Here is a 24,170-nt window from a genome sequence, read left to right as displayed (position 1 = left end):
TTCCATCTCAGACCATTATAACTATGCATGCTGAGACAATGGTACGGCAACCATTTATATCTGTCTCAACAGATTGTGCTGGACAACCTGTCAAGAGACTCGCTCTCTTGGTGGCTTTGTTCAGATCATCTGTCCAAGGCATGTGCTTCTTGAGATTGTCCTGGGAGATTGTGACTACGGAAGCAAGCCTTTCCGGCTGGGGAGCAGTTTGGGGTGCCAAGAAAGCGCAAGGGCTGTGGACTCAGGAGGAGTCCTCCCTTCCGTTCAATATTTTGGAACTCCTGGCAATCTTCAATGCTTTGAAGGCTTGGCCCCTTCTGGGTTTGTCCCAGTTTATCAGATTCCAATCAGGCAATATTATCTCAGTTGCCTACATCAACCATCAGGGGGGAACGAGAAGTCCCTTGGCGATGAGAAAAGTATCTCAGATACTAGAGTGGGCAGAGACTCACAGCTGTATGCTGTCAGTGATACACATTCCGAGTGTGGACAACTGGGAAGCGGACTTCCTCAGCAGGTAATCCTTTCACCCAGGGGAATGGTCTCTCCATCCGAGGTGTTTGCAGAGATATGCAGCGAGTGGGGGATGCCGGAGATAGATCTCATGGCATCCCGCATCGATACCAAGCTACCCAGGTACGGGTTGAGGTTGAGGGATCCTCATGTAGAACTAATGAATGCCCTAGCAGTGCCATGGACATTCAGACTCATATATCGTTTTCCTCTTTTACCGCTTCTCCCTAGTGTGGTGGCCCGGATCAAGCAGGAGCTAGCACCAGTGATTCTGATTGCTCCATTGTGGCTGCGTAGGATGTGGTTTGTGGATCTGGTGGGGATGTCCTCATCTCCTCAATGGAGGCTACCTTGTCGCAGAGATCTGCTGATACATCAAAATCTAGATTCTCTGAGGCTGAATGCGTAAAGATTGAATGTTTAGCCTTAGCCAAGAGAGGGTTTTCTGAGAGTGTTATTGACACTCTGATTCAAGCTCATAAGCCAGTTACTCGTCGTATCTATCATAAAGTGTGAATGACTTACTTGTGCTGGTGTGAAGTGCGTGACTTTTCCTGGCATAAGGTTAAGGTTGCCAGAATTTTGTCTTTTCTCCAGGATTGACTGGAGAAGGGTCTATCTGCTAGTTCCCTGAAGGGACAGATATCAGCCATCTCGGTGTTACTGCACAGAAGATTGGCCAAATTTCTGGATTGGCCAAGATCTGGGGCTCCGCCTTGGCACCTCAATCTTGTTCTTCGTGTTTTGCAGCAGAGACTCCGTTTGAGCCTATGCATACTGTTGACATTAAATTGTTATCTTGAAAGGTTTTTATTTTTGGCTGCATGCAGAGTTTCTGAGATTTCTGTTTCTCCCTAAGATGGTGTCTGATCATAACATTAATCATGAGATTGTTGTTCCTTCTTTGTGTCCTAATTCTTCTTCAGCGAAGGAACATTTGCTTCACAATCTAGATGTGGTTCGTGCCTTGAAGCTACTAAGGAGTTCAGACAGTCTTCCTCTTTATTTGTCATCTATTCGGGGAAGTGTAGGGGGCAGAAGGCTATGACGACTTCCCTATCCCCCGATTAAGGAGTATCATCCGCTTAGCATACGAGACAGCGGGACAAAAGCCTTCTGAGAGGAAAACGGCTCATTCTACTAGAGCAGTGGCTTCCTCTCTGCTTTTAAGAACAAGGCCTCTATAAATCAGATTTGTAAGGTGGCTACCTGGTCCTTCTTACACACTTTTTCTAAATCTTACAAGTTTGATGTGTTTGCTTTGGCCGAAGCAGCTTTTGGGAGAAAGGTTTTGCAGGCTGTGGTGTCCTCAGACTAGGGTCCGCCTCTCTTTTGTTTCCTCCTGTTATTCCTACAGTGTCCTCTGGAGCTTGGGTATAGTTTTCCCATTAGTAAAGAATGAAGTTGTGGACTCTCCTTGCCTTATGGAAGGAAAACATAATTTATGCTTACCTGATAAATTCCTTTCCTTCCTGGCAGGGAGAGTCCACGACCCTGCCTGTAATTTATTTTTGTTGGGCGGCTCTGTTTTTATATTATTTCTTCTGACACCTTTATACCCTGATGTTTCTCCTACTTTTCCTTGTTCCCTCGGCAGAATGACTGGGGGATAGGGGAAGTGGGAGGGATATTTAAGCTTTTGGCTGGGGTGTTTTTACCTCCTCTTGGTGGCCAGGTGTTGTATTTCCCAACAGTAAGGAATGAAATCAAGGACTCTCCCTGCCTGGAAGGAAAGGAATTTATCTGGTAAGCATAAATTATGTTTTTTCTTTCATGATTCAGATAGAACATGTGATTTTAAGCAACTTTCTAATTTACTTCTTTTATCAAATTTTCCTTCATTCTCTTGGTATCTTTTGTTGAAATGCAGAGACGTAAACTTAGGAGCTGGCCCATTCCTGGAGCACTATATGGTAGCAGTTTTACAAAAATACTCAACACAGAATATCATGGGAAAATAAGCAAATTTGATAGTAAAAATAAATTAGAAACTTTTTTTTAAAATGGTATCCTCTGTCTGAATTACAAAAGAAAATGTTTGGTCTTCATATCCCTTTAATGTTGGCTTTTAGTATCATACTTTAATTTTAAACAGATGGTTTTATAATGTTTTTAAAGCAATACTCCATTATTGATGGGAATCACAAACTTATGGAGAGTTTTGTTGTCACAGATACTGGAACTCCTTAAGGAATCTGGTGGTGTCGTTGCTGAACTCTATGAAATCCATCGTCAGTCTCCTTTTCCTCCTCTTTCTCTTTATTGTGGTGTTTGCTCTTCTTGGGATGCAGCTGTTTGGTGGCCAGTAAGTGACTTCTATGTTGGAACCTTGTTTACCTAACATATATCTATACATAGAGGTAGATACAGTTTGTGTTAATGAGCATCTCGACATGAACATGTACTTGTGTGTGGATGCTCATTGACATATTCAGAAAAAAATGTTTTAAAGCCCCATAAAACTATCAACTACATTATTTAGAACCCATCTGTAGTCCCTCTGTCAGCCACATACCTACATCATATCAGATACCTGGCCTTGTAGCTCCTCTGTCAGCAAAATACCCACATCATATCAGACACCTGGCCCTACAGCCCCTCTGGCAGTCACATACCCACAACATATCAGACACCTGGCCCTGCAGCCCCTCTGGCAGTCACATACCCACAACATATCAGACATCTGGCCCTGAAGCCCCTCTGTTAGCCACATACCCACAACATATCAGACACCTGGCCCTGCAGCCCCTCTGGCAATCACATACCCACATCATATCAGACACCAGGCCCTACAGCCCCTCTGGCAGTCCCATACTCACAACATATCAGACACCTGGCTCTGCAGCCCCTCTGGCAATCGCATACCCACAACATATCAGACACCTGGCCCTACAGCCCCTCTGGCAGTCACATACTCACAACATATCAGACACCTGGCCCTGCAGCCCCTCTGGCAATCACATACCCACAACATATCAGACACCTGGCCAAACAGCCCCTCTGGCAGTCACATACTCACAACATATCAGACACCTGGCCCTGCAGCCCCTCTGGCAGTCACATACCCACAACATATCAGACACCTGGCCCTACAGCCCCTCTGGCAGTCACATACTCACAACATATCAGACACCTGGCCCTGCAGCCCCTCTGGCAATCACATACCCACAACATATCAGACACCTGGCCAAACAGCCCCTCTGGCAGTCACATACTCACAACATATCAGACAGCTGGCCCTACAGCCCCTCTGGCAGTCACATACTCACAACATATCAGACACCTGGCCCTGCAGCCCCTCTGGCAGTCACATACCCACAACATATCAGACACCTGGTCCTGCAGCCCCTCTGGCAATCACATACCCACAACATATCAGACACCTGGCCCTACAGCCCCTCTGGCAGTCACATACCCACAATATATCAGACACTTGACCTTGTAGCCCCTCTGTCAGCCAAATACCCACAACATTTCAGACACCTGGCCCTGTAGCCCCTCTGTCAGCCAGATACCAACATCATATCAGACACCTGGCTCTGTCAGCCACATACCCACATCAGATCACACACCTGGCCCTGAAGTCACTCTGCAAGCCACATACCCACATCAGATGACAAACCTGGCCTTGAAGCCCCTCTGTAAGCCACATACCCTCATAAGATCACACACCTATCCCTGAAGCCATTCTGCATGCCACATACCCACATCAGATAAAAAAACTGGTCCTGTAGCCCATCTGGCAAGGTGGTTGGGAGTTTATTATACCAGCCTTGTCCACCCGTACAGTTCTCTTTGTGAGCCTCACTGTCTTATCTTTAAATTTTGCTTTATTTCAGACATAGAATTCTGAAAAGGCAAAGATCTACTCCTGTCCCATTTTCCCTATGCTTTTCTAGGAATAAAATGCCAAGTATTTTGTGAATTATTTATCAGTAAGGAACGCCAGTCCTCAACTTTCAATAGGCTTCAACCCTGTAAGACAAGTTATTTTGGTGCCAGATTGTAGGATATCTGCACTTGCAAATTGAACATCTAACATGGATTACTATTTCAGGTTTTTCTTTGAAGATGAAACACGGAATACCAACTTTGATACTTTTCCTACAGCCATCTTGACGGTGTTTCAGGTTAGACTAAATATAATTGATTATACTCTTTAATGTGAGATTTTTCTTCTAAATTCTACCTCTCTTTATATAGTGGGTGTTTGTGTCAATACATTTCTATTTATAAGGAAACCATCCTATTGTAGTTATTATTTTTTAGCATTAATATCCTCTTGTAGTAAAATGTTATTGTATTCCAGTATTTCATTGGAATCTCTGTTCAATTAAGCGGGTTTACTTGTAATTGTTTTGATTTTTTTCTTCAGATCTTAACAGGGGAAGACTGGAACGTTGTAATGTATTACGGAATCGAGTCGCAGGGTGGTGTCAGTAAAGGAATGTACTCTTGCATTTATTTTATTATTCTCACGCTGTTTGGAAACTGTATCCTTTGATAATTATAGGGCAAAATTGCAGCAAAGGGTCCAGATCAAGGCCGGATTGGCCTACCAGGATACCAGGAGATTTCCTGGTGGGCTGCAGCAGCTGGGGCTGGAAAGTTACAATTTAAAGGGGTGATTAATGGATGCAATTGGGTTGTAGGGTTTCTATATAACAACAATCTGGTACTTTTTTAATATAAAATAATATAATATAATTCTGAAAAAAAATATTGGGGGAAGGAGTATCCCAGTAATCCCTTTTGATTAAAACGAGGCGTGGCATTCTACTGACTCAACGAAAAATAGGACTGGTCTCCAAAGTTTCCAGGGCTGCTTTTTATTCTCAGTCCGCCCCTGGTCCAGACTTGCAAATGAATGCATTGTTTATTTCCCTGCTGCAAATGCTCACTTTATTTAGCTAAAAGAAAGTTGGTTAGTTATATATGTATATGCATTTGTGATTGTCTGATGGCTGTCACATGATATATAGTAGAGTAGAAATAGACATAACTGAAATTTGTCAGAACAAAATCTACTACTCATTTGAAGTTCAGACTAAGGGGCCTATCTATCAAGCTCCGAATGGAGCTTGATGCCCCGTGTTTCTGGCAAGCCTTCCCCTTACTTGCTGCCGATGACAAACTACAGGAGACTGTCAAAAATGGGTTCAGATGTTCTTATAAAAAGTGTCCTACGCTTGCATCTATCCTGGCCCCCACACAACTCAAACAAAAACAAAATTCCACCAGCTCATGGCTACAACATGTGGGGATGTATAAATGTGGCCACCGTAAATGTAAGCCCTGTGACTATGTCCTTACTACACCTACATTTTCCTCCACAGTCACTGGTCAGACTTACCCCATTAAGACATGTCTAAATTGTCAAAGTACCTATGTGGTGTACCTAATTTTGTGTACAGCGTGCAAGGTGCAATACATAGGGTTGACCTCTAGGGATGTCAACTCTAGAATTAGGGAACATTTTTCCACCATATCCAAAGGTAAATCGTCTACCCCATTGGTCCAACATTTTGTCACCAAACATAAAAGTAGTTTAGATACCTTCAGATGGGCAGCTATAGAAAAAGCTAAAATCCCTAATAGAGGAGGTAACTTAGATGAGACGCTGGCCAAAAGAGAGGTGTTCTGGATTTTTACCTTAAAAACCAGACTCCCTTTGGGTTTAAATTCAAAATACGATCTAATCAACTTCTGGGAATAATCTAATGAGTCCTTCACAACTCATCGCCACCTACATGCTTCATATACATATATTTTCTAAACGGAGAGCAATACTTATTTCACTATATTAATAAGAAAGGGAATGTATTACCACTATTATTACATAATCATGGTATTATCTAAATTTACATTTCATGCTTAAGCAAAATGTCAGGATTAGAATTATATATATGTATACATTTCTTGTTTTGTGTTTTTTTGCCTTTGTTTCGTTTTTTTGCCTTTGTTTCGCTTATTTCCATCATATGGTTTCTGCTTTTGGCTTTCATTACACTATGTTCTTATTGCAGCTTTTCAATTTTTTTTTTTTATTTTTATTTTATTTTATCTTATTTAATCACACTAAGGTATATATATATAATTTTTTTACTTTTCATTTTTTTACTTTTCATTTTCTTCTTTTTATTTATTTTCTCTCTCTTTTTCTTTCTATTTCCCTTTCGTATTTCCCTCTTCTTCTTTATTTTCCCCTTCTTTTTCCCTTGTCCTTCTATCTATCTTTAGATTTGGTGATGCTTGCGAGCTTTCACGGCATTTAGGGTTAATCTCTAATCATTTTACTGTTGTGTAAATAGGCGTGTTGTTTGTACATTTTTTAACCAATCAGTTTTCTTTGCACTTCTCTTAATCTCACTGCAAAATGTTACACCTGAGGCTATGATTACGGCTAAGCGCCGAAACATGTAAGCCCATAGGTGTCACGCCTGTTTTGCACCTGTTTTCCTTGTCTGTTGCCCCGTTTGCAATTTTTAATTATTTTTTGAAATAAAGAACTTTTTATCTTACTACATGGGAATCCGCTCCTCCTTGCTTACACTAAGCCTGTAGGCTCGCCAGAAACAGCAGTTATGAAGCAGCGGTCACAAAGACCACTGCCCCATAACCTGTCCGCCTGCTCTGAGCAGGTGGACAGACATCGCCGGAATTCAACCCGATCGAGTACGATTGGGTTGACACCGCACTGCTGGCAGCCCATTGGCCGCGAGTCTGTAGGGGGTGGCGTTGCATCAGCAGCTCTTGTGAGCTGCTGGTGCAATGCTGAATACGGAGAGCGTATTGCTCTCCGTATTCAGCAAGGTCTGGCGGACCTGATCCACACTGTCGGATCAGGTCCACCAGACTTTGTTAAATACCCCCCTAAGGGGGAGATTTATTAAGCAACCGATGCTGCTTGCTCCGCCCGATGTTTCTGGCTCGCCAGAAACATAAGTTAAAGCGACACTGAACCCAAAATTTTTCTTCCGTGATTCAGATAGAGCATGCAATTTTAAGCAACTTTAGAATTTAGTCCTATTATCACTTTTTCTTCATTCTCTTGGTATCTTTATTTAAAAAGCAAGAATGTAAGTTTAGATGCCAGCCCATTTTTGGTGAACAACCTGGGTTGTTCTTGCCAATTGGTGGATAATTTTACCCACCAATAAACAAGTGCTGTCCAGAGTTCTCAACCAAAAAATAGCTTAGAGGCCTTATGTTTGAAATAAAAATAGCAAGAGAACGAAGAAAAATTGATAATAGGAGTAAATTAGAAAGTTGCTTAAAATTGCTATTCTATCTGAATCACGAAAGAAAAAAGTTGGGATCAGTGTCCCTGGATCTGGATGAATCACACCCCCTGCTAGTGGTCGATTGGCTGCGAATGTGCAGGGGGCTGCATTGCACAAGCAATTCTTGTGAAATGCTTGTGCAATGTTAAATGCCAACTGCATCAGGCGGACTTGATTCGCTACAGCTAATTATGTCCGTCTGACATTTGTTAAATCTACCCCTACGTGCTATTGCATTGTCTTTTTATCCCACATTTGGAGATGGCATATCATGCCATCTTGGAGCTTATATTTGTTATGTAACTTTTAAACTGTGCAAAAAACTAACAGTTCTGCCCTCTTTTATGTGAGCTAAACTATAGTGCAAAGTACAGCTGCCAAAAATCAGATCTGTTATGGTGTTCCGTTCTGATCACTGAATGCAACAATACGCGCGCTACAAGAGAGCAGCGCTCAGTATAAAATGCAGAGCTTTACCAACTGGATTCTGTAATGAGGCAAAATAAGAGAATGCCTTTAAAGGGTCATAAAACACTTTGAGATGGTGATATAAAATGATAAATCATATATATATATATATATATATATATATATATATATAAAAACTCTACAATACTTTCATTATTTATTTTGTCCCCTTCTCTTGTAATTCCATTCTGACATTGTGAGATTTTCAATTCATGTCTGAAATTGACATGCAGAACACTGTTATATTCCGCACAGTCATTGGATGCACATTCTAGTGACTTTATAACTGTGGGAAACCTAAGTTACAACATGGCAGCTCCCATTGCTTCATAGACACTAAAACTTAAAAAAAAATACATCTCTTCTCAGACTAATCTTTTCTTTGAATGCATCATTCTATCTAGTATTCATTTAAGGCCAGATTACAAGTGGAGCAGTATTTACCCCTTTCACCACAGCGTTAATTGCGCTAGAAGTAAACTTTTAACGCGCATCAAGTTGCGCTGGTATTATTATTATTATCATTTATTTGTATAGCGCCACAAAATTCCGTAGCACTGGGTACAAAGATAGGGGTATACAATAACAAGGATTTGTGATAAAATACAAAACACAACAAACTAAACAAATCTAGTACAGGAGGAAGAAGGCCCTGCTCCGGAGAGCTCGCAGTCTACAGGTTGAGGGTGCAGAGACATTAGGTTTGGAGTAGCTTGTCACATGGATTGTAGTTCCAGCAGTGAGTCAGGCAGTTCATGTATTAGTTTGATTACAATGAGAGATGGTAAGCCTCTCAGAATAGGTATGTTTTCAAGGAGTGTCTGAAGCTATACAAGGTTGGAGATAGTCTTATGGAGCGGGTAAAGTGTTCCAGAGGACAGGAGCAGCACGTGAGAAGTCTTGTATACAGGAGTGGGACGTAGAGATAACAGGAGTGGAGAGACGTAGGTCAGAGGCTGATCGAAGCGGACTGGAAGGGGAATATTTGGAGATGGGGGAATAAGAAGCAGCTCCGTTTTAGACAGATTGAGTTGGAGGAGTGTGAAGACATCCAAGAGGAAATTGCAGAGAGGCAGTTGGAAATCTGGTTGATTAAAGAGGGAGAGATATCAGGAGAGGAAAGATAGATTTGGGTATCATCAGCATATGAGTGGTACTGGAAGACAAAGGCTTTCCAAGGGAGGATGTATAGAGAGAGAAAAACAAGGGACTCAAGACAGAGCCTTGCAGTACTGCAACTGAGAGAGGCAAAGGATCAGAAGATATGTTGTTAAAGGAAGCTAAAAAGGGGCAGTTTGAGAGATATGAAGCCAACCAGGAGAGGGCTGTGTCTCGGATGCCAAATGGAATGTAGGATTTTTAGGAGGAGAGGATGGTCGACGGTGTCAAAAGCAACGGATAGGTCAAGAAGAATTAGTAATGAATAGTGACCTTTTGCTTTAGCTGATAACAGGTCATTTGTTACTCTAGAAAGAGCGGTTTCTGTTGAGTGTTTAGGGCGGAAACCAGATTGTAGTGGATCAAGTAAGGAGTTAGTTGTGAGAAATTGAGTTAGCCGATTATAGACCAGTCATTCCAAAAATGTTTAAGCAAATTGAAGTAAGAAGACGGTCGATAGTTAGAATGGGTGGAGGGATCAAGCAAGGTTTTTTTTTAGAATTGGTGTTATTGATGCATGCTTGAATGTATCAGCTAATGTGTCAGTGGTGAGAGATTGGTTAAAGAGGTGAGTTATGGTAGGAGAGAGTGAAGAAGTTGTGAAGGAATAATATCAAGTGGACAGGTTGTGAGATGAGCCCAAGATAGGAGTACAGATACTTCTTCCTCTTTTACAGCAGGAAAGTAGCAGATAGTTTTGAAAATAAAAGAGGTGGGTAGGAGGGCTGGGTTTGAGTGCTGTGAGGTGCATATATCTTTTCTAATAGTGTCAATTTTATTTTTGAAGTGATCAGCAATAATCTGAGCAGTGAGGTTGGTAGTGGGTGGAGGTGCAGGCGGACATAGAAGGGAGTTAAAGGTTGAGAACAACTTTCTGGGGTTGGATGCGTGAGATGATATAAGGGAGGAGAAATAGACTTGTTTGGCCAGGCTGAGGGCAGAGTTGTATGACTTAAGGATGAATTTATAATGCAGGAAATCAGCATGGGTGCCTGATTTCCTCCACTTCCGTTCAGCAGCCTGTGAACATCGCTGAAGATATCTGATCTGTTTGGTATTCCACAGTTGTCATTGAGTGATTGATGTATGGCGAACAGTGGAGGGTGCAAGTGTTGACTTTAGTGACAAATTATACTGTAAGGCCACAAGGTTTGGGCAAGAGAGGAAGGAAATGTTGGAGAGCAGAGGATTCATTTGAGTGAAAAAGTCTGTGAGATCCAAATTATTTAAATTCCTGTAAGGTAGCAGTTTTTTGGGGGCTTGCAAGATGCAGCAGGTAGAGTAATAGAGAAAGTTAATAGATGGTGTTCAGAGAGAGGGAAGGGGAAGTTAAAGAAGTTGGAAACAACACAAAGATTAGTGAAGACCAGGTCAATGGATTTGCCTTCACAGTGGGTTGGCGATATTGTCCACGGGGACAGGCCAAAAAGAGGTGGTAAGGGATAGAAGTTTAGAGGCAGCAGGCATGTTAGGATTGTCAACGGGTATGTTGAAGTCCCCTAAAATGAGAGAAGGGACATTGCAAGAGAGAAAGTGTGGAAGCCAGGCTTCAAAGTGGTCCAGATATTGCGATGCTGGTCCAAAGTGCCGATAGATAACTGCAATACGAAGAGCTACAGGGGAGAAGAAGCGGATAGCGTGAACTTCAAAAGATGAGAAAGATAGAGGGGGATTTCCCTTATAGATATCTGGATTTTTTTCCCCCAGTCTCCCATTTTGTAACAAATTTCTGTAAAACTTTTAATCTAAGAGTCGACACTGGAACTCATTTATTATCTACAACATAAGAGTCAATTGTACATACTGTTCACAGACAATGAGCTGGAGTAAAGGGCTTCTAAACAAAATGCAGTTGATATGTAACCTATAATTAGTTACACTCATACATATGAACATGTCATTCCCAATAAAGTTTCATTGTATGTAGTAAAATATTTTTTAAGGTACTTTCATTATATTATATTGTTAGGCCATTAATTTACCTTTGAAAATTGTGGATTTGTCCCCACAGAAGCTTGAGTGGATTTAGGGCATTAAGAAAACCGTTTCTGGCAGACTGCTTCTCATTCTGTTTTGCATATGTAAATATGACCCTGGGGATAGTCTCCCTAAGGGTGATGGGGGAAACCAGACGTGGACTCCTTGCCCAATGTGCTTAGAGGGATATGGCTGCACCTCACTGACGAGGCCCAAAGGAGGCAGAAACGATCGTCTGGGGTTGTCATGTTCCTTGTTCAGAGGAGAATTGCCTGGTATTTCGGGGCTGGACTGACCATGTCGGCGGGATCAGACTGATATACTACAGGAAAGTGTTCCTCTGTGAAAAGCACAATTGGGCAGAAAGAAGCTACTACCAGGTGGCAACCGGGCCACAGAACAAGCTATTGATGCTGCTGTTCGTTCCTGGCAGACTGCTTCTCATTCTGTTTTGCATTAAGAAAACCAACCCTACAACATGCTGCACATTTATTATTTAATCAGTGCAGGAGCCCGTTTATATCTGTCCGTAAATGGCCCACAACAAATGAGATAAGGCAGGCATACTCTATAGGCTTTTTAAGTGGTGTGTCCATTGACTGCAAACCAATTACAATTTAACTAACAAAATGACAGCTTTAAGTATTTATAGAATATTTATTTTGTAGCGCATTACCTACTTGGTGATATACACTACCAATTCTCCCAAGATGATGGAAGCGCTGTCAATAACACTCACGACTGGAAATGCATATTAAACATTACTTGCCGTCCCTTTAAATGTCACAATGGTCAAGGATCAGAACATAGTTTTTCTGTTAATCAATAACACGATTTCCATTATAAAAAAAATTAATAATTTATTGTTTCACCTTTCGGATATATGTTAATGTGATTTTTACCTTTTCCCTTGTATCCTTAACTACTGCGTAATCAGATACCCTCCTGAATGTCTTCCTGGCTATTGCTGTGGACAACCTGGCGAACGCGCAGGAACTCACCAAAGTGCGTAATTTTGATTGGTCATAGAATATTGGAGACCAATCAGACCTCTCTGTGTATGCGGGGGAATATTGTTAGACCCACATGACATTGCTGGGCCAGTGACTGCAATAGATAATCAGCAAAAGTGTATGGTTTTAATTAAAGGGCCATAAAAGTTGAAAAATTACTTTCTCTAATCCATTAGAGCATGTAATTTTATGTCAACCGTGCTCTACTGTTTGTTTAATCTGTGCAAAGTACTGCTTGAGACGCGTAGAACACTACTGGTCCAAAGCAGGATCCAATCAGTAGCATTAGTTGCACATTTGAGTCATGCTGATTGGATCAGCAGAGTGTCCCAACAGTACTTCTACTATGTGTTTAACCCCTTTGCACAGTAGAGCAGAGTCGGTAGTCATAAATCATGAAAGAACAGATTTAAAAAAAAAAAAATAGTGAAAATATTTTTCCTATGCAGTTCCTTCAGATACTCTTCAGCTGAGAATAGCAACTCCTATTGGTGGACACACCATAAAATAAAATGTTGATTTATTTAGTTCCCATTTTAAATACAACAAAGTAAACATTAAATTATGTTTTGTCTGAGAAATGTAAAAAAAAAAGCACATAAAGATTTGATTAACAAATTTATGCCTATAAACAAATACTATTTGAAGGGCATAGGATCATGGTTATAGTCATATGCAAATTAGTATGGAAGCAAATGATATATAATGATGGTGGCCTGACTACATATGTTTTGGATGTATGTGGTTGTAGAGAACTGCGCCTACATTTATATATATACAGGCTACACTATAAAAGACCCCCTAACTGGCTCTTGGATTCAAAGTACCGAAAAAAGGGAATAGGAGTGCCAAAATTGGCTAAAGTATATATATAAAACAGGATAAATCAGGAACAAAAGCTGACTGAAAAGGAGGGTGATATTGTCAATGGTATATCTAATAATGTATAATATATAATATAACACCTACAGTTGGTTTTTCTATGTAGGCAAATAAGTATAGAAACTGGTAGTTTCAAAATGCTTAAAACAATTTATTTATATTAAAAACTTATATATAAAAAATTAAGTAAAAAAGAGTGACTCAGGATTGGTCGCTCTCACATATATATTACGTCAGGTCAAAAACTGTTCAGATAAAATACAATACAATCGGATTCAATGTTATAGAAATCCATATAATACAATTGGTATACAATGTAATAGATATAAAGTGCAAATAATGAATACACTAATAGAAGAGACAATCTCAGACAATATAACCCTCCTTTTCAGTGAGCTTTTGTTCCTTTTATCCTGTTTTATATATATACTTTAGCCAACGTTGGCACTCCTATTCCCTTTTCTCGGTACATATGTTTTGGAAACAAGCACAGTATTACCTGGTGTCACAGGATTTGTTAGGCTTAAAGGGATATAAACCCAAAAAAATTTTTCTTTCCTGAATCAGCAAACAAATTTAAACAACTTTCCAGTTTACTTCTATTATCAAATTAGCTTCATTCTCTTGGTATGCTTTGTTAAATGAGCAACAATGCACTAGAAGTAAATTGGAAAGTTGTTTAAAATTGTATGCTCTATTTCTATCATGAAAGAGAAATTTTTGGTTTTATTTCCCTTTAAAGGGATGGTTAGGGATTAAGGACGCCGTTTGGGCTAAGGTTTTGCAGTTGCAGGATGACCCGTTGTGGACAGCAACCATTTAATTGATAGAAAGCAGTTCGGTGTCAGTATGATCACACCTACAAGAGCAGTTTCCTTGATCCATATTGTCATGTGTGTGTGTAATTAAGGGTAATTAAGGTTTGATGCAGAAGAGATCTTTGAACAGGTGTCCACAGAATTTGTTTTCTGGGTATGGCAAAAAAAAAAAGTCCCAAAATGAATAGTATTGGTGGCTCCATGTGCAATATCACAAAGTGACACAAGCTACTCTTCATTTTAAAAGTGGTGGCTCACTGGTATTGAAGAGTTGGTATTTATGCTTAGATATAAGGAGCCAAATACACCCCCTCTCCATGGCGCAATTTGGCTGATTTTTGTTGCAAAAAATATTATATTTTGGGTTTTATAAGAATTCTGTTTTTTTGCCGCAGGATGAGGAGGAGATGGAAGAAGCAACCAACCAAAAATTAGCTCTACAGAAAGCTAAGGAGGTAGCGGAAGTCAGTCCCATGTCTGCTGCTAATCTCTCAATCACAGCGTAAGTATTGTCCCTTTTGGGGCTTCATACATTTCTTTCTGCCCATTGAAAATATTTTCATTTATAGCCACATATCCCAACTAAAACTTTTTATGCCAAGCGCAAAATATTATGTATTAGGTAAAGTCTCCCCACCAATATGCCAGATAGACCTTACTGGCTGCATCCCTATTTGTTAGTTTACAACCTGCTTGGTTAATACTCACTATCTTTATAATTATCACAAATTACATCTTCCTTTCTTCTTTATACAACATCTGACAAACTGTATGTCTTGTCCTCTCTTTCCCACCCCAGTAAAACATTTCCTTCCCAGGCCACCTGCACTTCATTAGCCGTTTTCACACACCCCTCTTTTTATTTATAATCTTTTCTGATACCTGAGTGGATACCTCAACTTTTCTAAAAACTATTCCTATTCCAGCAAACTATTCAGTGAGTCAGGTCAAGCTGTTGCAGCTTCCTTTAGCACTTCAGAAGCTCAATAAAAAGCAGTCATGTATGTCACATATGCATTGATCACTGAGCAGATGGATGTAGAATACATAGGTAAGGGGTACTTAGGGGTGTCAGCTTCTTTGGTAAGCTGGTTGGCCTACAAGGGCAGGTCAAGGTTGGTGACCAGAATACTTCGTGTTTAGGTAGAGTTTAAGGGTCAGGACATGTGCTTCAATACATGCTACAAGTCAAGTCAGACAGTACAGATTTTGTGGCCTGGTACAGGCTAAGGATCAGGACCAACAGTAAGGTTCTGTGGCCTAGTAAAAGCTATGGGTTAAGAGAGACAGTAAGGTTCTTTGTTCCAATACTAGCTAATGGTCATGACTGACTATATAGAATTTATGTTCTAGTACAGACTAAGGGTCAGTACACAAAGTGCAGGTTATGTGGTCCAGTAAAGGCTAAGGGTCAGGACAGACAGTAGAGGTCTGTAGTCTAATGCAGGTTAATAGTCAGGACCAACTATATAGATTCTAGATTCCAGTACAGTCTAAGAGTCAGGACAGGTAGTACAGGTTCTGGGGTCCAGTACAGGCTAAGGCTTAGGATCGACATCACATGTTCTGGTGTCGAGTACACAGGACAGACAGTACAGGCTGAGAGTCGGGATAGACAGCACAGGTTCTGGGGTTCAGTACAGGCTAAGGGTCAGGACAGACAGCACAGGTTTTGAGGTTCAGTACAGGCTAAGGGTCAGGACAGACAGCACAGGTTCTGGGGTTCAGTACAGGCTAAGGGTCAGGACAGACCGCACAGGTTCTGAGGTTCAGTACAGGCTAAGGGTCAGGACAGACAGAAAAGGCTAACAACTGAATAGTGCACTGAATAGATGCAGGCTCATACAATCAGCAACATGCCAGAGTAGCATGTAGCTGCTGGAGCATGCATGTCCGTATAGCAGAGTGAGGGGGTGTACAGAGCAGCAAAGTGGTGGTGGTATGCAGCACAGAGTGATGGGGGGTATGCAGAGCAGCAAGGTGATGGTAGGCAGTGCAGCGTGTTGGTGGTAGGCAGAGCAGCGTGGTGGTGGTAGGCAGAGCAGCGTGGTGGTAGGCAGACCAATGTGGTGGTGGTAGGCAGAGCAGAGTGATAGGGGTATGCAAAACAGAGTGATGGGGTATGCAGAGCAGCGAGGTGGTGATAAGCAGAGCAGAGTGATGGGGTATGCAGAGAAGAGTGATGGGGGTATTCAGAGCAGAGTGATGGGGGTATGCAGAGCAGAGAGGTGATGGTATGTAGAACAGAGTATTGGTGGTATGCAGAGCAGCATGGTGGTGGTAGGCAGAGCAGCGTGGTGGTGGTATGCAGAGCAGAATAATGGGGGTAGGCAGAGTAGAGTGATGGGGGTATGCAGAGCAGAGTGATGGTGGCATGCAGACCAGCAAGGTGGTGATAGGCAGAACACCGTGGTTGTGGTATGCAGAGCAGAATAATGGGGGTAGGCAGAGCAGAGAGGTGAATGTATGGAGAGTAGAGAGGTGGTGGTATGAAGAGTAGGGAGGTCATGGTATGCAGAGTAGAGAGGTGGTGGTATGCAGAGTAGAGAGGTGGTGGCATGCAGAGTAGAGAGGTGGTGGTATGCAGAGAGGTGGTGGTATGCAGAGCTGAGAGGTGGTGGTATGCAGAGCTGAGAGGTAGAGGTGGTAGTATGAAGAGCAGAGTGGAGGTGGTATGCAGAGTAGAGAGGTGGTGGTATGCAGAGTGGTGGTGGTATGCAATGCAGAGAGGTGGTGATATGCAGAGCAGAGAGGTGAAGGTATTCAGGGCTTAGAGGTGGTGGTATGCAGGGCAGAGAGGTGTTGGCATGCAGAGTAGAGAGGTATTTGAATGTAGAGCAGAGAGGTGGGGGAATGCAGAGCAGAGAGGTATTCATATGCAGAGCAGAGAGGTGATGATATGCAGAGCAGAGTATAAGTGGTATGCAGAGCAGAGAGGTGATGGTATGCAGAGCAAAGAGGTGGTGGTATGCAGGGCACAGAGGTGGTGGTATGCAGGGCACAGAGGTGGTGGTATGCAGAGTAGAGAGGTATTCATATTCAGAGCAGAGAGGTGGTGGTATGCAGGGCACAGAGGTGGTGATATGCAGAGCAGAGTATAAGTGGTATGCAGAGCAGAGAGGTGATGGTATGCAGAGCAAAGAGGTGGTGGTATGCAGGGCACAGAGGTGGTGGTATGCAGGGCACAGAGGTGGTGGTATGCAGAGTAGAGAGGTATTCATATTCAGAGCAGAGAGGTGGTGGTATGCAGGGCACAGAGGTGGTGATATGCAGAGCAGCGAGTTGGTGATATGCAGAGCAGCGAGGTAGTGGTATGCAGAGCATATAATCTATGTTTATCTGTCGGACTATCTGTCTTTTGTTCCTCATTGCAGCTAACATTTTTTCTTTTCACTTTCAGTACAAATTCAAGGTCTGTTGTCTTTCCCCCGCTCCTTCCCTGTCACGTACTTTATATGAACTCATTAACATTTCTCCCTCTCACTGTTAATAGCAGTAAGGCAATAGTAAAACACAGCAAACTGCTAGGCACGCTAGGTATTTGCTCTATATCTCTCCCTGTGCCCTCCCGCGCCAAATAGCACGCAGGTGCAGAATGTTACAAATTACAGTGCAGACCCTAAAACCACACAAGGTTCCTATTTATCTGATTGAGCAGTGCAAGGGGTAAGATTTTAACCCCTTGAATGCCACAGCTACCCAGACATGTATTGTTGTTTTTTGTTTTGCTTTTCTCAAGTAAAAGCATATTATTATTTATTTACATTTACTTAATAAAAGATTGAAGCACTTACAGCATTTTTTGGTCTCTGGTCGCTTTCCCACATTTAAAATGTATCCATGAGATTGGTTTGTTTATTAGATGTTGTAATAACTACATCATAAAATATTTTGTTGAAATTACGAGACCAAGGAGCTTGAAATTCACCACCTAAGAGGTGGTGAGAGGTTAGGGAAGCAGCGGTCTGATGACCACTGCTTGTTAAATGTTGTTAATATATGAGAACCTGCAGTCGTAGGGGGGCGAAGGCTGTCGAAAGCCTTTGATAAATCAACCCCTTAATGTGCGTTGGGTTAGCGTGACTTTATAGCTCGAGTTGACTGTTACACGAGACAAAAAAGTGCACAAAGCACATGAGAAATATAATTAAAAGCTTGGTCTGTTAAAGTGAAGGTCAATTTAGATGAATCAGTGCCGGTTTTTAATAACCCTATTAAAAACAAGGGCACTTTAATTCATCAAAATTGACATTTCACTTGTTTTCTTCAAAAACTTACCTTTTAATCCTGACAGCCGCTCCAGCGATTCCCCCGGCCGTCAGAAGCCCTCTTCATATGTCAGAAAGGACAAATCCGGCTTCCTCCAATCACGGCATTCCCCTCGGGGGAATCATAGCCCGAGGCATCACCGTGATTGGAGGAAGCCGGATTCTTCATTTTGGACCCGCAAAGAGGGCTTGCGACGGGTGGAGGAACGTTTTTGAAGAAAGCAATTAAAGTGCCCTTGTTTTTAATAGTATTATTAAAAGCCGGGCACTGATTCATATAAATTGACCTTCACTTTAATGCTACTCAGTCAGATGCACAGGGGCACTGACATTGTCAGTATCTGAACTGTGCATACTATTCATACAGCTCGTGGGCAGTGAATGAGGTTTGCAGGGACACGCAGAGTTAACTGCTCTATAGAACAAACACAATTACATTTAGCATTTACTATTTGCTGCATTTACTATTGTTTTGCTGCTTTTGTTCTTTTATTCCGTACAGCAAGAGAGAGAAATGTACGGTTCATACAAGGTGAGAGAGAGTGGGTGAACGAATCAGGTTTGTAATGAAAGTGAAAAGATTAATATGTTTTATGAGGATAAAAAGATAGACAGACAGGAAGACATGCAGGCAGAAAGATGATAGACAGACAGGTTTTATAGAGAAAGAGGATGATAGATAGATAGATAGATAGATAGATAGATAGATAGATAGATAGATAGATAGATAGATAGATAGATATTATAGCGAAAGAGGTTGAGAGAGATAGACAGACAGGTAGATAGATAGAGAGAGAGAGAGATGATAGATAGATAGATAGATAGATACATAGATACATAGATAGATAGATACATAGATAGATAGATATTATAGCGAAAAAGGTTGAGAGAGATAGACAGGTAGATAGAGAGAGAGAGATGATAGATAGATAGATAGATAGATAGATAGATAGATAGATAGATATTATAGCGAAAGAGGTTGAGAGAGATAGACAGACAGGTAGATAGAGAGAGAGAGAGAGAGAGATGATAGATATAGATAGATAGATATAGATAGATATTATAGCGAAAGAGGTTGAGAGAGATAGACAGACAGGTAGATAGAGAGAGAGAGAGATATGATGATAGATATTATAGCAAAAGAGGTTGAGAGAGATAGACAAACAGGTAGATAGAGAGATAGATAGATATTATAGCGAAACAGGTTGAGAGAGATAGACAAACAGGTAGATAGAGAGATAGATAGATAGATTGATTGTATTGCGTGGTTGATACATGAATGGCTTCCCTGCTGAAGTGAGAGTAGCAGGTAATACAGTAATGCTGGAGAAGGATGTGTTGCTTTAAAAGAACAGTAAAGTCATCATTTAACTTTCATGATTCAGATAGAAAATGCAATTTTAAACACCTTTCCAATTTACTTCTCTTCTCACTAATTTGCTTTGTTCTCTTGGTATCCTTTCTTGAAACCTAGGTAGTATCAGACGCAGCAATGCACTACTGGGAGCTAGCTGGACACATCTGGTGAGCCAATAACAAGAGGCACATATGTGTATTCTGTTTCTGATATTACCTAAGTTTACTCTTCAACAAAAGATACCGAAAGAACAAAGCAAATGAGATAATAGCAGTAAATTGGAGAATTATTTAAAATTGCATGGTCTATCTGAATCATGCAAGTTAAGTTTTGACTTTCCTATCCCTTTAAACTCAAATGTTGTCTGCTTCTTTGCAGCTCTAAATTATTCCACATTAAAGGGGCTTTATGACCCACCTACATCTCTAATAATTATCCTCTACCCATCTGTCCAGATCCTGCCGCTGTTGCCTCAGTTATTGCACAGTGCATTTTTATTTATTTTTCTATGTATCTTCTCAAAATTGTAAATCCTCTCCATATTGCCCCCATCTATCTAATGCCATTGTCTTGCCCCGTGGTCTACTTATTCAGTATATATACAGTATATCCTTAGATGTTTTATCGCTCTCTCTCTTCTCTGCTCACGGTGGGGAGTAATTCAAAGCTTTACTCCAGCTGTAGCCCACATCCGAACCTGCCATATTTCTATTTGAACCTCAGTTTTTTGTTACGGAATCCTCCGATCAAATGGAGTAAAATCATTGATATCATCCCTGCACTCATATCTCTTATAGTTTGATATATTTTGTTTTTTCTTGCATGTGCAGTTTTGTAAGGCAAAATCAGAGTGCAATATCTCGGAGCTCGTCCGTCACGACCGTTAATTCACCGTGAGTTGCCCTCTGTTACAATATTCACTGTGTGAACTAATTCCAATATATATTTATATTTATATAAATATGTATTATATATATGTATATATTGTGTAAATATATATATATTGTGTGTATGTATATATATATATATATAGATAGATATAGATATATATGTGTGTATATGTATATATACACTAATCCTTTTTCCCACATGCCAAACCTTCATCTTCCAATACAGCATGCTGTAATATGCGGGCTGTGCACAGAGTGTCATTGCTTCTGTTTGCTGTGATTTTGAACCCTTGTACATTTCCATTTGCACTTAAAATTCTTCTTAATATTTCTTCTCCTAAATGAATTCCCATCCTTTCCTGCTAACTGCAATTAACCCTTACCTATTACCCCTGCCAGCCTTTCCACCCTTTAATTAAACACTGTGGTGATGAATATAAACATTCTCATTTTGTGATTGTTGTAAACACACATTTTTTTTTTTTTTTTATTTGTTTCAATTTGTACAACTTCCTTTGCTTTTTTTGTGGCTGTGTGTTTTTAACTCCTCATCTTTATCTCTCATGAAAAATCATTAAAAAGGGTCTGAAAGTCCTCACTAGTAATTGTTAAATATTTAGTTCTATGGGGGTAGCATATTTAATCATTATTTGCAATAATAATAATAATATTGATTTATATGCTTTTGCTTCCTGTTATCGTTAGCCTTTGCTAAAGGATTAAACGCATAGAGCTAGATTATAATTCAACCTATCCTGATTGTGTGGAGTATAGCTTGATTTGGGTATTACAAGTCATTGGTTAAAAAATTAAAGGGACATTGTACACTAGATTTTTCTTTGCATAAATGTTTTGTAGATGATCCATTTGTATAGCCCATCTGGGGGTGTTTTTGAAGCAATTTATAGTTTTGTTTATTTTTAAATAACATTGTGCTGATTTTCAGACACCTAACCAAGCCCCAAAGTTAAAGATGTATACTGATGTCTGCTTTCTCTTGTTTGTGTAATGGGTCTTTTCATATGCAGGGGAGGGTCTGCTCTCAGCCCCTTTCAGTGGGATTCCCAGCCTAACCTCATCAACAGTGCTAATTTGGGAGATCCTAAGTAAGTTTTTAAAAGGTTTTATACTAGATTTTTAGATCAGCATCTGTGCATATTCTTCTTTATAGTAGTGTCTATTACATGCAGTTAAATTAAACTTAGTGTATACTGTCCCTTTAACCAAAGGCTTTTTCTATGTGTGGCTAAGCTAGCGGGTCACTCAATAACTATCATACTTGTTCAAATGACCTTGATATTACAAGATGAATGTTACATGCCCAACGCTTGCGCTGATCGACTTTCAATATTGCTTTTTATAATCTGCTGTAAACGTACTGTTAGCTCTCCCTTCTTTTTCCATTTTTTGGATCTGGCCAATAGGGGGAAAGTCTGACGCAATCTGCGCACTTCCATGTTGCCCCACAGAGTCCAAGCATATTAGCCAATCAGCAGCTGTAATATGACCTGCTCCAGTTGCTGTTTGGTTGATCTGCCTTTAGCAGTGATTAATCTCATTGGGAAAGGAGTTTTTCATTAAATTAATTTTTATTTTATTTTTACAACTTTGCCTTTTAAAGCAACATAAAAATATATGTGTGTGCTGTTTTTTGGGGGGATGATACTTATGTAATATTTCTCATATCTACATTTATCTTTGATTCACTCTTTAAAAAGATGATAGAAATATTAGTGGTTCAATGTGTGCTAATTCTTGATATAAAAATGTATTCTCCTATTACTATATCATAGTGTGCTAAAGTTTAAACAAAATCCCAGTGACCACTGTCTATAAACTCACTGATCTTACGATATTTCTATGCAGCATTTATCTAAAGTTTATTTATCTCGCACTCTTTAGTAAATGGATAAAATAGTGTGCACATTTGTTAGACTCGAGAGCTCAAAAGTGAATCTAGCCCACTGCAAATTTCTTTAAATTTCTTTAAATTAAAAGTGATAGAAAGGTCAAAATTTAAATCTGCATTAGGTGCATTTCATATTTAAATAGATGAGCAAAAATGCTTGTAGTAAAAATAATTACGTGTTTTTTTTTTAGTGGCATACGCACATATGCTTTGAGGGCCCGTTCACCACATTGTCTCAGAGAGTCAGCAGTTGTTTGTATGACACAAATTCTCTTAGATTAAAGGGACAGTACACTGTAAAATTGTTTTTCCATAAATGTATTTTAAATGACTTGTTATACCAACTGCAGAGTATAAAATATTTGAGAAATTGCATTTTCGGATTTATTTGTGTATCTGAAGTAGCTGGTTTTGTGCTTTGAAACCACAGCCTATTACAATGGGTTGAGCTTCAGGTAATATCAGATCTCATTATGTTATCACTTTGTGTACACAAACTTGCTTCCTTATCTTATATTTGTCTGGAACACCAAAGGACATTACATAGAGAGAACAATGGAAAATTATCATTTTATTACTTAGCTATCAAGCCCCCCACTGAGGATGTAATCTCTTCTGTGGGCTGTGTTTACTTAGGCTTGTCAATAGCGTATACACCAGTATCAAAACTTTCAGTATAGTTTGGTAAACCACAAGCTAAATCAGCTATTTCAAATGCTGAAATAGGAGTAAAGGAGCCACTTGCAACCAATTTAATACACTCTAGCAGGTAAAAAGGATCGTTGGGAATAATTTAAAGGGGAGAAAGTTTTTGGGTGAACTGTCCCTTTAAATACTGGTCCACTGAAAACAGTAATACATTTTACTAGAAGCATTTTTGCCAATGGAAGTGTATTGCAAAAAATGCTTCTATTTGAAAAATAAATGTACCAATGCCATCTATATCTTGACCTTTCTATCTTTTTAACATTTCTTACGGTTGAAGAATTCACACGTGTCTCATTTGTAAAGCTGTGTGTAATATAATTGCATTATAATAAGGAACTTCAAATTTAAAACAAATTTAGAACAACAAAACTGATATATTCTGAATCTCATTTACATTTTTCTTACCCCAAATCCACTGCTGAAGTGGATTCGGTGCATTGTTTAGATGTGTAATTGTTCTATGTATAGAATCCATATGTAACAATCCCATTTCCCTATGCAGATTATTTTTTCAATTTCATTTCTATTGTTTTATATTGGTTAATTTGTCAGTCTTTGAATAGAAAAGATGGTGCTTGGTCTATGTAGATCTGATCTTTCCAAGCTGTCTGTACATCCAGCAATTGTGAAACATAGCCTCAAAATATTTGCTTGTCTATCAATAAGAGTCATCGTGTTGATGCGAGTGTCTCGCGGTGTCTTATTTGCCCTGCATCTCTGTAATATGTCATTCCTGTCGGCCTCTCTTTGTCAGATTTCTGTGTTGCAGCTATGCCACAGGTTCAAATCTCTGTCATTGTTTGTCTGCTCACAATGTGAATATTTTTTTTATATATCACCTTCAGGGCGAAACACGTGACAAAAATACATTTGCCTGTATCCTCAGTTACGTCAAATGTGCTGGGGCTTAACTTTCTCAAGTACAC

The 24,170-nt window shown here is 40.2% G+C and overlaps 1 protein-coding gene across 1 annotated transcript in view; it reads left to right on the top strand.

Moving 5' to 3' along the window:
• CACNA1B (calcium voltage-gated channel subunit alpha1 B) overlaps positions 1–24,170 on the top strand; it is a 575,803-nt gene that overhangs the window by 370,902 nt on the left and 180,731 nt on the right. Inside the window, exons 15-20 of the mRNA XM_053695819.1 lie at positions 2,687–2,818; positions 4,571–4,643; positions 4,889–5,006; positions 12,337–12,404; positions 14,508–14,614; positions 20,568–20,630. Of these exons, the coding sequence (XP_053551794.1) occupies positions 2,687–2,818; positions 4,571–4,643; positions 4,889–5,006; positions 12,337–12,404; positions 14,508–14,614; positions 20,568–20,630 (561 nt within the window). The remainder of the gene's footprint in view (positions 1–2,686; positions 2,819–4,570; positions 4,644–4,888; positions 5,007–12,336; positions 12,405–14,507; positions 14,615–20,567; positions 20,631–24,170) is intronic.

The sequence above is a fragment of the Bombina bombina genome, chromosome 12 (assembly GCF_027579735.1).
Source record: "Bombina bombina isolate aBomBom1 chromosome 12, aBomBom1.pri, whole genome shotgun sequence".
NCBI classification, from domain to species: domain Eukaryota; kingdom Metazoa; phylum Chordata; class Amphibia; order Anura; family Bombinatoridae; genus Bombina; species Bombina bombina.
The sequence above is the reverse complement of the archived record's forward strand: the minus strand, read 5'-3'. Positions and strand labels throughout refer to the sequence as shown.